Here is an 18,029-nt window from a genome sequence, read left to right as displayed (position 1 = left end):
AACAATCCACCAGGCGCATATACGATTTTTCCTGGAAGGCCTTCGCTAGATGGTCGGGAGAAAACATACTGATCCAGTGACCATTTCCACTGGCAACTTGCTTGACTTTCTCCAGGAGGGATTAGCTCAAGGGCTGAAGGCATCTACTCTCAAACAACAGGTGACGGCGATCGCGACGGTTGTTCCCCAGCTGGATGGCTACCCAACGTCAAGGCATCCCCACATAGTCACTTTCTTGAAAGGGGCCTCGGCCATCTCTCCTCCGACAATTCATAGATTTCCGACTTGGAGACTTCACGTGGTACTCCAGGCTCTGACTCGACACCCATTTGAACCCTTATGGGAGGCTTCCCTGGGTCATTTTAGGATGAAAGTTCTCCTCCTCACTGCTGTTACATCAGCTAGAAGAGTGTCAGAACTGGCGGCTTTGTCACCTAGAAAAAGCCTCTGTGACTTCCATGCGGATAAAGTAGTACTGCATCCAGATCCGGCCTTTATCCCGAAGGTAAATTCTAAGTTCCATAGACAACAGGAACTCCACCTTCCATCTATTTGCCCTCACCCTTCTCATCCAAAGGAGAAGAACTGGCACACTCTGGATGTGAAAAGAGCTTTACACATCTTTTTGAGAAGGACAGAACCTTTCCGGCGCTTGGAGTCTTTATTTGTTTCTATTTCATCACCCAATAAGGGTTGCAAAATGTCAAAGGCAGCTATCAGCAAGTGCATCAAACAGTGTATCCAGCTGTTCTATCAACTTAGCAACATACCAGTGCTATTAGGAATTACCGCTCACTCAGTCCGCAGCGCTGCTACTTCAGCAGCATTTGATGGCCATGCATCCGTGGAAGAAATCTGTAAGGCTGCGACCTGGTCGAGCCCTTCTACGTTCATAAGACACTACAAGATAAATGCCTATTCTTCATCCAACGCAGCATTCGGCAGGAGAGTCCTCCAGAATGTTGTATCAAATGATCAATGACGACTCCCTCCCAGTGAACGTCAGCTTTTGAAGATCCCGCTGATGAAGATGTACTCCGAACTCAGTGGGAGAACGGAACCTTGGCTTACCTGTGAAGGTTCCTTCTACACTGAGGGAGGAGTACATCTTGCCCACCCAGGGTGAAGAATGGATCAAGATGAAAAATGTCAAGTGTCCAGATAAAGCTGAATTTAAAAAAAATTAAAAATGGGAAAACAATACGTTATATATAGGAATAATAAATAAGGGGAAATAGAATAAAGTATTTTCATGTTCTACTTGTTACTAATTCTTGGTTTTAAGCTGTGTTTTTTGCAGTGGCTGCTCCTTGTTCTTTTGGGTGTACATCTGTCTTTCTGTTTTTAAAAATTCTGCTATGGAAGTCCTCGAACTGGATATCAGAGGGCGGTTCTAGCACATGTGACAGGAAGCAAAGGTTTTTTGGATCCTGCCTCCCTGAGCATAGGAACGACAAAACCCGCTGATGAAGATGTACTCCTCCCTCAGTGTAGAAGGAACCTTCACAGGTAAGCCAAGGTTCCGTTCATGTCACCCAAGCAATAACATGTAACACTGATAAATTGTTGCAAAGCGATAAAGAGTCTTTTAGCATGTTAAAGACTAGCAGATTTATCATGGCATCAGCTGTTGCAGACTAGAGCCCTTCTCTCTATCTTCAAATAGAATATGGGTTATTCTAAGTACAGGAACATGTAACGCTGAAAAAGTGTTGGCACTCTTTATCTGGAAGACACTGGCAAATTTGAGAATAATAGCACCCCTCCCCAACAAACAAACAAACAAAAAAGATTCTGTATATAATGGACCAAAGAGCAGAGCAAATGAAAAATAGAATAGCATTAATTAAGAGTGATCTTTGCATAAATAGATAACTGTGGACATTTTGAAATCCAATAATGAAATCTAGCAGAAAGTTCAGCTTTTATGAAAAAATACTGACTTTTATCTGCCCACTGCACTGATGGGAATTCTGTTTCAGTGAGTGTTGTAAACATATTTTCTTTCCTCTTGACAGGTAATATTTGAGGCTGAAGTCTCAGATGGGAGAAATGGCTACATTGCTATTGATGACATTCAGGTTCTGAGTTACCCTTGTGGTGAGTACTGATTAAGAATCACATTTTTCCCTGTCTTTTCAGGACTGGCTCAATATTGTCTGACTGCTGTTTTCATCATCGGACCAGTGATGTCTTTACCCCCCCTTTACTTTTCTGTGGTTTTTTACATTGTGTTAGAAAAGGGAAATGGTGATGTTCAAGTTATGCTTGGGTGTTTTTAAAGGAATTGTTTTCTTAACTCATTGTTTCTTTCTGTTCATAGACTTTTAGTTCTTAGTTAAATAGTAATATTTACTGGGCCTTGACCATCCCATTCTTTAAGTTCAGGACATGTAACTTAAGACTCTGAAAGGAATGTAGCTATACCCCAGCTTAAGCAACCTGTGAGGCAGGCCTTTTGACTACTACAGCTTATGCCTGGCACATCAGTCAACAGAACTCCTCACAGAGTTTGGCACCCTCATCTGCACTAAAGCAATCATGGCAAAAGTGCTGGCAAAAGATCAGCACTTGGGATTCTACTGCAGATACTTTCTGGTCAAAAAGACCTGAGAAGCCTGAACAAGCTTCTGATAATTAAAAAGTTCAGAATGTTATCCATTCCAGATGTCAATCCTCTGTTATGCCCAGGTTTATGGTTTGTAACACAGGATCTACAAGATGTGTTTTTCCGTGTAAAGATAAGACCAGACCATCAGAAATATCTCTGCTTCCAACACAGTTCCCACCATTTAAAATACCTATCACTTCTCTTTGGGCTAGCCATGACATCCAATGTATTCACAAAGTACTAGCAGCGGTAGTGATCTGCCTATGAAGACAGGGGTGCAAAATATACCTGTATCTCAATGACTGGCTGGTCATATCCAATATTAAGCCAAAGCTCCAAGCAGACTAGCACCTCATACTAGGGGTACTTGAGGCATTGCACCTATAGATCAATGCAAAGAAATCAAATTGGAACCCATGCAAAGGGTTCATAGGAGCCATGGAAGATTCCACTATAGCTAGAGCTTTCCCAACACCAGAAAGGGTCCTGGCAATCACACTAAACATACTTAATTGAATGAAATCATGGTCTTGGTCAGACAAATTAATCCAAAAATTGCTAGGATTCATGGCCTCCATGATGTCAGTGGTACCCCATGCAAGGCTATCTATGCGCCACCTGCAGTTATGATTTGTCCGGATTTTCATGCCCTTTGTCACTACTAATCAAAGAGGTTAAATATCCCAAGAAAAGTAATATGCTCCCTCCACCGATGGACTGTAGATGCCAACCTACTAATAGGGATTCTGTTCATTTCCTTCTACTGGAAGTCACACACATCATGGACACTTCCTTATCATGTTGGGACACCCAGTTTGGGCAAGTGTCAGTCAGTCCATCCAAGAAGCACTCCACCACATCAACATGCTAGAGCTCCAGGCTGTATTCAACAGTCCATTAGCCCTGCGCACCCAAGTGATGGGCAGAAACATCCAAATAGCCACAGGCAATCTCATAGTTATGGTTTTCATAAACAACCAGAGTGGCATTTCTTCACTCACTCATGCTCTGTCATCTTCCCACACTAATATGGGAATGGGTCATTCGCAACAGTGCCCCCATTCAGGCCATTCACATAGCTGGGGCCAACAACCAGTTAGCAGACTTCTTCAGCTGCACCCTCCTAGCGCCTCACAAATGGCAAATCAACTGGGTTTTTCTTCCCCAATATTCTGTTGTTGGAAAGCGCCAACAATAGACTTATTTGCTACCGATAGAATAAAAAATGACAATTATTTTGTTCCCAAGGTGCATGGGACCTGAACTAACCTGGAGAAGCTTTCCAGATCCAGTGGATGGGAGGCCTGCTATACTCATTCCCCCCTGCACTAATCCCCAGGGTCCTTTACAGAATGAAACAGGAACACACATTGGCCATCTTAATAGCTTCCTTTTGGCCATGACAAACATAGTACCCAACACTGCTAGCCATGTCTCTCAACAGGTACATCCTCCTTCCCCAGGAACACAACCTTCTTCTACAGGGTCCCTTCCTGCACCCAAACATTGGCAACCTGCATTTAGCAGCATGGTTTGTCCAATAGCCAGTTTTCTGAACCCATAAAAGAAGTTGCTTAACACGAGAAAACCAGCCACCTGGCACCCTTATTCCATCAAATGAAAGTATTTCTGTACATGGGCTAAGGATCAAAACTTAGAATCCGTACATGTCCTATCAAAAGTATTTGAATATCTCCTAAATCTGGTCTAGGGAGGACTCTCATCTATCTCCATAAAAGTCAACCTAGCTGCCATAGCATGGTTCTACATCTGTATTGAGGGGAGATCCTTGTTTGTCCAAAAGGAATCCAAACTATTCCTCAGAAAGTTACTAAATCCATTTGCCCCAGTCCAGCCTCTGGGCCCTCAGTGGAGCCTGTCACTTGTGCTTTCAAAGCTCATGGGCAAACTATTTGAACCCATGACCACCTGCTTCCTGAGTCTCCTGACCATGAAAACAGTGTTTCTGATTGCCATCATGTCAGCCAGAAGGGTCAGTGAGCTCCAACAAAATCCCTTAGAAAGGAGGACAACTTTTTCATCTCCTTCCCAGGCCCCAGAGTGGGCAAGAAAATATTGGCTCAATCCATTTCCAGATAGATAGTCACCTGCATTAAATTGCGTTATAAAATTGACTGTCCAATGTAGCTTACTCTATCTGCAAGACTCCAGTGTGGTCTTCCTCGTGCACCTTTGCAAAGCATTACTTGATGGACAAGATGCCATGAGAGATGCAGCAGTGGGAAGAGTAGCCCTGCCATTTCTGTTCCACTGACAGCTCACACCTGCCTTTCAAAGTCAGCTCGCTACTGCACAGATACCATGATGATGAAAACAAGGTTGCACTTACCTGTAACTGTTGTTTATTGAGTGATAATCTGTGCAGTCAGACATCCCTCCCTCCTGCCCTGCTGTGAACTCTTAATTATATCCTACAACTATACATCACTCTGGTGATGGCAGAGAGAAACTGAGGGCAGGGTGCTCCATCCCCTCCTTATGACACTGGAAAAGGTGGGAAACAGTATGGGGGAGAGGAATGGAGTGCCCCCAAGCAGTTTTGAACAATAGATCACGATGGGTAGCCATATTAGTCTATTTGTAGCAGTAGAAAAGAGCAACAGTTCAGTAGCACCTGAAAGATTAACAAAATTTCTGGTAGAGTATGAGCTTCCGTGAGTCACACCTCACTTCTTCAATAGTTACAGTTAAGTGCAACCTTATTTTTCAAACTATTTACTGTGCAATCATATACAGAGTTATTCTGAAGTGGTCAATTGCTGTGATATGTGGCTACGTTTCTAGATCTTGTATTTCACTGAAAAATACGTTATATTACTTAATCAGCCACTCCAAGCAATGTTTTAACATTGAATTAAAAAAATTCTTTTGATTGCAAATGCTTCAATATTAATAATGAAAAAGTAAAATAATGTAAAATGTAAAAAACACACTAGTATATGTAGAATATATGAGAGTTAGATTATATGAAAAAATCTAACGGATTCTAGAAAATTAGTACAGATCTGAATACAGGTATACAATAACAAAAAATACAAAGATACATACCATTAATGAGTCATGTTGGGGAGAATTCTTAAACAGACATCATGCAAGCATGCCTGAAGAAGAATCTCCAACCTCTTACAATCTTAAGTCCTTTTATATACCCTTCAGAGGTGAATTATTTTAAGAACCAATGAAAATTGCTTTGAGAATCAGTAAAAAATTGTTATGAGAATTCTACAATATTCCCAGACATCAAAAGACAAAATATCCCTTTAACAAACATCTTTCCCTAACCTTGATCTCATGTCAGACACATAGATGACATAGGAAATAACACCCAAACATTTTCTCAAAATAAATTCCCAGTTTTCACACTTTCATCTTCAAGGCTTATTAACCACAAAAGACAAAACAAGTCATTATTGGACTTGTTTATAATGCATCCATATTTGACTTGAAAGCAACCACAAAAATGTGTTTTTCTCTACATCTACTGTTAGCAACCTTGACAGTCTTGTTTTGGCTACATTCCCAGACTTCAAATGATCATCCAATGCCTGGGAACATTATCTGACCTTGCTCTGTGGGTTTTCAAATGCCATCCCATCTCACAAACAACTTATTATTTCCCATGCAGGCCCAAACTTGAAGCCTAAAATAATTACTTGGAGTTTAAATCAATGCTGCAGGTTGTCAATTATCTATACTTTTAACCATAAATGTATTGAAAACCATAACAATTCCAGTCTAAATTCATTGAAATCAATAGTATGCATTGAATTCTGCTGTTAGTTTCTGTATCAGTCAAAGGCAATGCCAGATTTTCAGTAGAAAACTATAAAGTTAGAAGTGCAAATGAAGCACTGGGGGTAATATGCTTTGTGGTACCAATCAACAGGTCCGAGCACTGACTGTGGCCTTCTGAAAGGATTTAAGTAATATAGTACAGGCAAACATCCTTCCACCTAATGCACAATATGTGCTAGCCCTCATTACATGGCCATGTTGAACAATTGGTGCTCACCATGGCTAGATTATGGATAGACACCAGTACTTCAAGATCTGAGCTGGAGAACACCAGTGTGTTATTAGCACAGTGGCAGAAAATAGTGTCATACAAAATGTATGGACAGAGAATTTTGTGCAATGCTTATGCTACATCTCTGAGTATATGCCAATAACGGTTGATTGATTGATTGATAGTGTCATACTTCTGAAATTTCCATCCTTTGGTCTCATATTAACATAATATTGATTAGAGTTAGGGTCATAGGAAGAAACACTGTGGAACTTCGAAAGAGAAGTTCTGGGATAAATTTGCCAACCCCCACGTGGAAGATGGAACTCTCTTGGGATTACAGCTGATTCTGGATACAGAGATCAACTCCCCTGAAGAAAATTGTAGCTTGGGTGGGGGAACTGTGTGACATCACTTCCCTGCTGAGTTTCTTCCTCTTCCCAAATTCTGCTGTCCCCAGGCTGTGTCCCCAAATCTCCAGGAATTTCCCAAACCATACTTGGCAGCCCTAGGGGAAGGTAATGAGCAGCTGCCTAAAAGAAAGTTTCACAGACATCATTTACACCAGCATGGTGTTGTGATTAAGAGTGGTGGACTCTAATCTGGAGAACCGGGTTTGATTCCCCACTCCCCACAAGAGCAGTGGACTCTAATCTGGTGAATCAGATTGGTTTCCCCACTCCTACATATGAAGCCTGCTGGGTGACCTTGGGCTAGTCACAGTTCTCTCAGAACTCTCTCAGCCCCACCTACCTCACAAGGTGTTTGTTGTGGGGAGAGGAAAGGAAGACAATTATAAGCATAGAAGAAGAAGAGTTAGTTTTTATACCCTGATTTTCTCTACCTTTAAGGTAGAGAAAATCAGGGTATAAAAACCAACTCTTCTTCTAAGCACCATTTACGGTATGTCTCTTGATCAATGGTGTTAAATGCCAAAGAAGGACCTGATGGGATCAATAGGTTACAGTGGTCCATTTCATTTGTTAGGAAAGTGAGTTCACCAAAGAAACAAATTCAGCTTCAGTGCCATGCTCAATTCTAAAGCCAAATTGGCAGTTTTATTCAGGTGTGCTTGAAGATGCACAACAATCTTTCACTTAATGACCTTCTATAAACAGAAGACCGACTGATAATGGGCTGAGGAATGAGCATCAAAATTTTGTTTTGAACTCAGTCCTGATGTAATCCAACAACTCCATCTTTCTTGCAATAATGAAATGATTAGTAGAGCTAGAAGAGTACTCAGCTTCTCTTACCTGGCCTTCTTCAGCTAGGATAGTCCTGGTTCCAATTCACCACCAATAGCCCTGAAGTACTATTTTATTAAACCTGTTAATCAGTGCACACGAGGGTCTTTGTTTCAGTTTTAAGGAGGCGTTGAGTACCACTAGAAACCTTTGCTCCCTTTCCATTAATTAAAGCATGCATTATATTTTCCCTTGATCCTTAATCTATTCACAAATCACTTAAGTAATGTTTGAGCACTGTGTAGCATAACATGTCCCTCAGTTGCTCCCATCACCTTTCTCGAAGCATAAAATTTTACATGGATAGCTTTGATGTGCTTTCCTTGAGGCACTGCAGTAATATGAAATAGGTTTGTCAGTGGGTTGACTGTTACAGTATTTACTGGTTCAGGCAATGTTTACAGACAGGGCCTTCTAATTTGTAAAGGATAGTACTATATACAGCTAATTAAATCTGACTATATTCATGCTGTGCCTTCTTTTGCATTGGCTAGAATGTAATGACAGGTCACTCTGAGTGTTTATACCTTCCTGTGTTTTATATCAATTTTATTCTTTGGCTTATTATAAATCACTTTTTTTGATTGCATGGAAAGAAAGAAAAGATCAAGATGGGTTGAAACTATTATTTTCTTTTATGTAAAAATTAGGTTTACCTTAAAAATAGTTTTGCAGTAACATGTATCTTGTGGGAGAACTGTTTGGGCTTTGTCTGTGAGCATTTCTTGTAACATTTCTCCCCCTCCCACACAGATAAATCTCCTCATTTCTTGAGGCTTGGGGATGTGGAGGTCAATGCAGGCCAGAATGCTACATTTCAGTGCATTGCTACAGGGAGGGATGCTGTGAATAACAAGTTATGGCTTCAGGTAAGGCTCACTTGCAAAATATTCAGCTTTTTCTCCTTGTTTATCCAGGATGAAACATCTTGCTAAAACAGTTTCTAATAATAATAACAATAATAATAATTTCCAACTAAAAAATGGCAACCCAGAAAATGAAAACTTAATGTGTTTACTCCCATAATGTCCTTCAGAAATCTATAAATCTCACAAGCTGTTTCCTGTTCCTTCTGTATAGACCCCTGGGAAGTCAGAGGAACTTCTTAGGAATATCTCCTACTAGACATTGTCATACATCAAGCACTCTATACTTGTATTGCCATTTAGAGACCCTGCCTAGTTGTTGTGCCTCCCATTACCTTGGATCCAACCAGAGGGGAGACGGTCCTGGACTTAATACTCTTTGGTGCTGCCAGTGACTTAGTGCGGGATGTGGATGTAGTTGAGCCAGTTGGCAATAATGACTATAGTGGCATCTAATTTAATGTATATGTAAGTGGGAAAGTGACTGGGAAGTTGCACACAATAACCTTTGACTTTAAAAGAGGGAACTTCTCTAAAATGAGAAAACTGGTAAAGAGGAAGTTGAAAGGAACAGTTAGGAGGATTAAACTCTGGAAAAAGCTTGGGGTTACTCAAGTCCACATTACTAGAGGCTCAGCTAGCTTGTATACCGCAGGTCAGAAAAGGTAGTAATAAGTCCAAGAGGTCACCACCATGGCTAACGGGTAAGGTGAAGGAAGCAATTAGAGGGGAAAAAGGCTTCCTTCAGAGACTGGAAGGATTGCCAAAACGAGGCAAACAAAAGCAAACACAAACTTGCACAAAGGAAATGCAAACAGATAATAAGAGATGCAAAAAAAAAGATTTTGAGGGGCATATCGCTAAACACATCAAAACAAACAATAAGAAATTCTTTAAATATATTAGGAGTAGGAAACCAGCTAGGGAAGCGGTTGGACCATTGGATGACATGGGAGTAAAGAACACTAAGGGAGGATAAAGCGATTGTTGAGAAACTAAATGAATTCTTCTCATCTGTCTTCACTGTTGAAGATACAGGACAGATTCCTTCTCCTGAACAGAGATTTTGGAGAGGGGAAAATGAGGAACTGAGGCAAATAGTGGTAACAAGGCAGGAAGTCCTAGAACTTCTAGACAAACTGCATACTAACAAGTCACAGGGACCAGACGGTATTCATCCTAGAGTTCTTCAAGAACTCAAATGGGAAATTGCTGATCTCCTAACAAAGATACGTAACATGTCCCTTCGATCAGCCTCTGTACCAGAGGACTGGAGAATGGCCAAGTAACACTTATTTATAAAATGGTTCCAGGGGGGACCCAGGAAATTACAGGACAGTTAGCTTAACGTATGTTCCAGGTAAATTGATGGAAAGCATTATTAAAGATAGAATTGTCAAGCATATAGAAGGGCAAGGTCTGTTGGGCAAAACCCAACATGGCTTCTGTAAGGGTAGGTCCTGTCTCACTAACCTATCAGAGTTTTTTGAAAGTGTCAGCAAGCATGTGGACAGGAATGAGCCTGTTGATATTGTGTATTTGGATTTCCAAAAAGCTTTTGACAAAGTCCCCCACCAAAGACTGCTAAGCAAACTTCACAGTCATGGGATATGTCATAGTCATGGGACATGGGAGAAGTCCTCTTATGGTTTGAGAGCTGGCTGAAAAATAGGAAACAGAGAGTAGGAATCAATGGTCAGTTCTCACAATGGAGGGATGTGAGCAGTGGGATCCCTCAGGGATCTGTGTTGGGACCGGTGCTTTTCAACCTGTTCATCAATGACCTGGAGTTGGGGTGGAACATCGAAGTAGCTAAGTTTGCAAATGACACCAAATTATTTAGGGCGGTTAAAACAAAATAGGACTGTGAAGAGCTCCAAAAGGATCTCTATGAACTGGAAGAATGGGCATTAAAATGGCAAATGAGGTTCAATGTGAGCAAGTGTAAAGTGATGCATATTGGGGCAAAAAATCCCAATTTCACATATACACTGATGGGATGTGTGCTGGTTTTTCTTCCCTATTTTTTTCCCCAAATGTAATGGTGTTCAAAATATTGTCAAAGGCTTTCACGGTCAGAGTTCATTGGTTCTTGTGTGTTATCCGGGCTGTGTAGCCGTGGTCTTGGTATTTTCTTTCCTGACGTTTCGCCAGCAGCTGTGGCCGGCATCTTCAGAGGAGTAACACTGAAGGACAGGGTCTCTCAGTGTCAAGTGTGTAGGAAGAGCAATATATAGTCAGAAGGGGGTTAACATACCACACCCTCATTAGCACATTATCTTGATTCTTACAGGACAATGATTTGCACATTACCTTTACCGTATATACTCGCGTATAAGCCGAGTTTTTCAGCCCAAAAAAAGGGCTGAAAAAAGCCAACTCGGCTTATACGCGGGTCAATACGGTAGACGAGGGGAGGGGGGAGAGAGGGGGAAATTACCGCCGCCGCCATCCCGCACGCCTTCTCTGCAGCCTGGGAGAGGCCAGCAGGGCCTGCCTGAGTGCAGGAAGGCCCCGCCGCCCGCCCCCCAAGAGGCCAGCGGGGCCTTCCTGTGCTCAGGCAGGCCCCGCCGCCCCGCCCCCCGCCGCCCCCCGCGCCTTCTCTGCGGCTTGGGAGAGGCCAGCGGGGCCTGCCTGAGCGCAGGAAGGCCCCGCCGCCCCCCCGCCGCCCCCCCGCGCCTTCTCTGAGGCTTGGGAGAGACCAGCGGGGCCTGCCTGAGCGCAGGAAGGCCCCGCCGCCCCCCCGCCGCCCCCCGCGCCTTCTCTGCGGCTTGGGAGAGGCCAGCGGGGCCTGCCTGAGCGCAGGAAGGCCCCGCCGCCCCCCCGCCGCCCCCCGCGCCTTCTCTGCGGCTTGGGAGAGGCCAGCGGGGCCTGCCTGAGCGCAGGAAGGCCCCGCCGCCCCCCCGCCGCCCCCCCGCGCCTTCTCTGCGGCTTGGGAGAGACCAGCAGGGCCTGCCTGAGTGCAGGAAGGCCCCGCCGCCCCCCCCGCCACCGCCCTGCCCCCTGCGCCTTCTCTGCGGCCTGGGAGAGGCCAGCAGGGCCTGCCTGTGCTCAGGCAGGGCCCCGCTGCCGCCTCCAGCCTGCGTGCCTTCCCTGCCGCCGCCTCCAGCTGATCAGCGGGCCTCGTCCTCCCAGTGAGTAAGGGGTTCAGGGGCTCTTCTCCCTCCCCCCTAGGGTGGCGCTGGGGTCAGGGTGGGTGTGGAGGGCCCGGGAGCCCGGGCGGGAGGGCGACCTGGGGCAGGGGCATTGTGTAAGCCGACCCTCGGCTTATACACGGGTCCCTAATTTTTCCCCATTTGGGGGGTAAAATTAGGCACCTCGGCTTATACGCGGGTCGGCTTATACATGAGTATATACGGTAATACTTTGCAGGACAATGACTCAGCTCAGACCCAACCCCCTTCTGACTATATATTGCTCTTCCTACACACTTGACACTGAGAGACACTGTCCTTCAGATGCCTGCCACAGCTGCTGGCGAAACGTCAGGAAAGAAAATACCAATACTACGGTTACACAGCCCGGATAACCTACAAGAACCAGTAATGGTGTTCATCTGCTTTCAAAGTATGGAATAGTGATGAAAGTCTTAGTGGTCCCAAAAGGTTTTAGGTTTCTTATCAGTGTCCAATATAAGAAGACACCTACATGGCCATTCAATAAAGTCTTTTTGCATGGATCAGCTGCTAAACCATATGCCTTGGCTTCAGGTTCAGCTACTGATAACTGAAAACACTAATGAAGCTATCATTACTGATGTGCCTTAGCATTAATACATCATTTGGTTTCCGCACAGAGACTTCACCTTACTTTACAATTCAGTTTGTACTTTGGTGCACAAGCCTTGGTACTACTGTTTGTTTTGGTGAATCTGAAATTAGAAAGGCTTTCTCTTGTACTTAAAAAGTCTTAAAGCATAACTAGCAACCCCATGCCGATTGCAATCAAAGCAACCATGCGAGTGGGCCAATGTGTCAGTGATTGCCTTAGGTGCTGGCTAAATGCCTCCTCAGTTGGCCTGCCAAAGCTGGAAGAAGGTGCCATGGTTTCACCCCTGGAGAGTCTCATCAGCATTAATACAGCATGATGCCTTTCTTCTCCCAGCCAGATGAAAATGCCATTCCTTATGGAGATACAGATAATTAAAGCAATTGCCTGAGAATAATAATTGGGGGACAGATAGAAACTAGAATATAAAACTTGGTTGTGATTTGCTGAAGAAGAAAAAAACCCTCTACAATATCAGGATTTGTTTATGCAGTTTGCTGCAATTCATTTTTCTTTTGCTGTGCATTGTCTAATGCACACACATTTTCTTGGGAAACATCATATTTCCCCCCTACATTCAGGTGACACATTTTTTCCCCATCTTTGAAACATTCTGGAATATGCACATCTATTAGATATTTGTGGCATGATCAGACTGGGTAAAAAACGAACCAAAAGAAAAACTCCTCATCCATGGAAAACAAATGTGAGGCTGAACATTTCTCTAACTCGCATGCTGAAGCAGATTTTTTTTTTAAAAAAATAGGAGTATAAACAGGAAATAGAAATAGCTTCTCCCCGTTCTTTTATGTGAATAGATATTAGGGAACTGGCATTGCAAAGGTACTTGCAGAAATGTACATCAAAGGCTACCTTGTGGTTTGGGTATGCTTTGACTGGTCATGTGGAAAGGCTCTGGTTCAGGTTTGCAGGCACACCAGCAGTTTTCAGTTCATTAGCTGGCTGTGATGTTGATTTGCTAAACTTCAGCAAGCTGACTGCATATTATAACCTTGTAGAGAATATGCCAGTAATACAAGCTGTACTTTCTCAATGCTGCTATGAAGTGTGGCCTCTGTTATTGCTGTTCCTTTATGGCCACTGATTTAATAATTAATATTCCGAGGGTTCAGACTTTAATCAAACATCTGAGAACTGTAGCTATCAAGAGTGCAGTAGATTTCCTTCTGTTTCTTACATCATTTGTCCATTTTCATTCAAGGAATTAAGGATGACACAGAATTTTCCAGGATAAAAATGCATTAGTATTTCTTCTGTCCTGTAACTTGAAAATTAATTTTGTTGGGACATATATCTGAGTGACTTCTACCAATTTTTTATATTTAGATTTAAAAAAAGGACTTGTTGGCCTTTCCTGCTTTTTCACAGCTGGGATTAGGATGCAGTAGACTTCTTTTTAATCTTTTGCCGGTGCGTGCAGTTTTAGATTTGAACTTTAAACAATTTTTTTAAAAAAGGTTTCCACTGCTGTTAGTTACTTTGAAAATTACTAACATTTGCAACATACATACATTTTAAAACAGCAGTAGCAGTAAAAAGAAACCTGAAGTTAAATAGTCCAGTCTCAACCTATTGATTTCACTGGAATAACTCTGCATAGGATTGCACTATAAATCACTTCCCAGTGACCATGCAATTATGTTTGCACCCTTAGCCCCTTTCAGGACCTCCTAATTAGTTTAAGGCTTTCTGGATTGCATCCTTTATGCACTCATTAGTTACAAAACTAGAACATTATGGCCTTTTGTGGGGGGAGCCTTCAATAACTATGCCACAGGGGTTGGGAAAGTTTAATGTTCCTATTTTTAACTCTTTTTGTATCTTCATGTGAGTACATTAAAAACCCTTTAAAAAAGAATATAGCTCAAGTGAGAGCATTATACAAATGGTGATATACAGCTTATCAGCAAAGTAAAAAATCATCCCAAGGTGACGGCAACCTGCCAGTCACGGATGATGGAGCCCTTGGGGAAGGAGGCCATCTCACTGAGGTAGGGGAATGTGGTACCTTAGAAGGGACCTCTTCCTTGGTAAATGAACAGATATCCTCTCGTACTGAGGATATGCCTCAGAGGGGAGGGGGGCTTCTTGTAGTGGGGGATTCATTCCTTAGGAATGTAGATAGCTGGGTTTCTGGTGGGTGCATGGACCGCATGGTGACTTGCCTGCCTGGTGCGAAGGTTGCGGACATTACCCGTCATACAGGTAGTCTGGTAGGTAGTGCTGGGGAGGAGCCAGTGGTTGTGGTGCATGTTGACACCAACGACGTGGGGAAATGTAGTCCGGAGGTCTTGGAATCCAAATTTAGGTTGCTAGGCAGGAGACTAAAAGCCAGGACTCCAAGGTAGCTGTCTCAAAAATGCTACCTGTTCCACGTGCAGGACCAGCTAGGCAGGCACAGTTGGTGAGTCTCAATGCGTGGATGAGACGGTGGTGCCGGGAAGAGGGCTTTAGATTTGTAAGGAACTGGGCAACATTTTGGGACAAGCCGGGCCTATATAAAAGGGATGGGCTCCACTTGAACCAGGATGGAACCAGACTGCTGGCGCTTAATATAAAAAAGGTGGCAGGGCAGCTTTTAAATGGCATCAAATTTAATTTATATGTAAGTGGGAAAGTGACTGGGAAATCTCACACAATTACCTTTGACTTTAAAAGAGGTAACTTCTCTAAAACGAGAAAACAGGTAAAGAGGAAGTTGAAAGGAACAGTTAGGAGTGTTAAATCTCTGGAAAAGGCTTGGGGTTACTCAAGTCCACATTACTAGAGGTTCAGCTAGCTTGTATACCACAGGTCAGGAAAGGTAGTAATAAGTCCAAGAGGTCACCACCATGGCTAACAGGTAAGGTGAAGGAAGCAATTAGAGAAAAAAAGTCTTCCTTCAGAGACTGGAAGGTTTGCCCAAACGAGGTGAACAGAAGCAAACACAAACTTGCACAAAAGAAATGCAAGCAGATAATTAGAGATGCAAAAAAAAAAAAATTGAGGGGCATATTGCTAAACACATCAAAACAAACAATAAGAAATTCTTTAAGTATATTAGGAGTAGGAAACCAGCTAGGGAAGCAGTTGGACCATTGGATGACAATGGGAGTAAAGGAACTCTAAGGGAGGATAAAGCGATTGCTGAAAAACTAAATGAATTCTTCTCATCTGTCTTCACTGTTGAAGATACAGGACAGATTCCTTCTCCTGAACAGAGATTTTGGAGAGGGGAAAATGAGGAACTGAGGCAAATAGTGGTAACAAGGCAGGAAGTCCTAGAACGTCTAGACAAACTGCAAACTAACAAGTCACAGGGACCAGACGGTATTCATCCTAGAGTTCTTCAAGAACTCAAATGGGAAATTGCTGAACTTCTAAAACAGATATGTAATATGTCCCTTCGATCAGCCTCTGTACCAGAGGACTGGAGAATGGCCAATGTAACACCCATTTATAAAAAAGGTTCCAGGGGGGACCCAGGAAATTACAGGCCAGTTAGCTTAACGTATGTTCCAGGTAAATTGATGGAAAGCATTATTAAAGATAGAATTGTCAAGCATATAGAAGGACAAGGTCTGCTGGGCAAAACCCAACATGGCTTCTGTAAAGGTAGGTCCTGTCTCACTAACCTATTAGAGTTTTTTGAAAGTGTCAGTAAGCATGTGGACAGGAATGAGCCTGTGGATATTGTGTATTTGGATTTCCAAAAAGCTTTTGACAAAGTCCCTCACCAAAGACTGCTAAGCAAACTTCATAGTCACGGGATAAGAGGACAAGTCCTCTTATGGATTGAGAGCTGGCTGAAAAATAGGAAGCAAAGAGTAGGAATCAATGGTCAGTTCTCACAATGGCGGGATGTGAGCAGTGGGGTGCCTCAGGGATCTGTGTTGGGATCGGTGCTTTTCAACCTGTTCATCAATGACCTGGAGCAGGAGTTAAACAGTGAAGTAGCCAAGTTTGCAGATGACATCAAATTATTTAGGGTGGTTAAAACAAAATTGGATTGTGAAGAGCTCCAGAAGGATCTCTGCATACTGGAAGAATGGGCATTAAAATGGCAAATGAGATTCAATGTGAGTAAGTGTAAAGTGATGCATATTGGGACAAAAAATCCCAACTTCACATAGACACTGATGGGATCTGTGCTGGCAGCGACAGACCAAGAAAGGGATCTTGGGGTGGTAGTGGATAGCTCAATGAAGATGTCAACCCAGTGTGCGGCTGCTGTAAAAAAGGCAAATTCCATGCTGGTCATAATTAGACGAGGAATAGAGAATAAAACTGCTGCTCTCATACTGCCCTTGTACAAATCTATGGTGAGACCACACTTGGAATACTGTGTACAGTTCTGGTAACCAAACCTAAAAAAGGATATTACAGAGCTTGAGAAGGTGCAGAAAAGAGCAACCAAAATGATTAGGGGACTAAAGCAACTGTCCTATGGGGAGCGGTTAAGACGCTTAGGGCTGTTTAGCTTGGAAAGAAGGCGGCTGAGGGGAGACATGATAGAGGTCTATAAAATTATGCATGGTTTGGAGAGAGTGGACAGGGAGAAGTTTTTCTCCCTCTCCCATAATACTAGAACACGGGGTCATTTGCTAAAGCTGGAGGGTGAGAGATTCAAAACAGATAAAAGGAAGTGTTTTTTCACACAACGCATAGTTAAATTGTGGAACTCCCTGCCCCAGGATGTGGTGATGGCTGCCAGCTTGGAGGGCTTTCAGAGGGGAGTGGACATATTCATGGAGGAGAGGGGTATTCATGGCTGTTAGTTAGAATGGATATTAGTCATGCTGCATACCTATTCTCTCTAGTATCAGAGGAGCTTGCCTATTATTTTGGGTGCGGTGGAACACAGGCAAGATGATGCTGCTGCAGTCGTCTTGTTAGTGGCTTCCTAGAGGCACCTGGTTGGCTACTGTGTGAACAGACTGCTGGAGTTGATGGGCCTTGGTCTGATCCAGCAGGGCCTTTCTTAAGTTCTTATGTTCATGTACATGAACAAAAAGAATGGAAAGTTATGGCAAGAGCACACTGTGCTTCTCAAATTACCGAAATACTACATAAATAATCAAAAGACGGAGTGGAACATGGGGTATAGATAATAAGAAAACATAAAGCTGTGGAACACCTTGAAATTTTTAATAAGAATGCTTAAAAACACTAGCATTCAGTCTGTTAGTCCTTTGGGATTCTGCTAAATAAACTGCAAGACATGTCTGCAATCTTACCTATAGAGAGAATAAACAAGTTATAGCACAGAAAACTTACTGCATTTCATGTTAAAAGAGAAAAATACAAGTGAATTGGAAAATGGGTCCTCTAAAATGATGCCTTACAAAGTATAGTTTGTAAGAGCAAAAATGTTAGAAAACATTCTAAAGTTAGAATAATTTAAATTTTTGCAAAATAAGCTAGATATCTGCTGGATAGATAGAATTCTTAAAAGAAGGGGCTAGATGAGACATCCGTGGGGTGTTCTGGAACCCCTTCTACAAGCACTG

At 42.9% G+C, this 18,029-nt stretch overlaps 1 protein-coding gene across 6 annotated transcripts in view; it reads left to right on the top strand.

Annotated features, from left to right (window-relative positions):
• Window positions 1-18,029, top strand: part of PTPRK (protein tyrosine phosphatase receptor type K) — a 538,596-nt gene that overhangs the window by 247,832 nt on the left and 272,735 nt on the right. For all 6 annotated transcript variants that reach the window (XM_056856094.1, XM_056856093.1, XM_056856092.1 and 3 more), the window contains 2 exons: window positions 2,019-2,100; window positions 8,639-8,754. In XM_056856094.1, the coding sequence (XP_056712072.1) occupies window positions 2,019-2,100; window positions 8,639-8,754 (198 nt within the window). The remainder of the gene's footprint in view (window positions 1-2,018; window positions 2,101-8,638; window positions 8,755-18,029) is intronic.

Source organism: Euleptes europaea, chromosome 10 (assembly GCF_029931775.1).
Source record: "Euleptes europaea isolate rEulEur1 chromosome 10, rEulEur1.hap1, whole genome shotgun sequence".
Taxonomy (NCBI): Eukaryota; Metazoa; Chordata; class Lepidosauria; order Squamata; family Sphaerodactylidae; genus Euleptes; species Euleptes europaea.
This window is presented reverse-complemented; position numbering and strand designations above follow the sequence as displayed.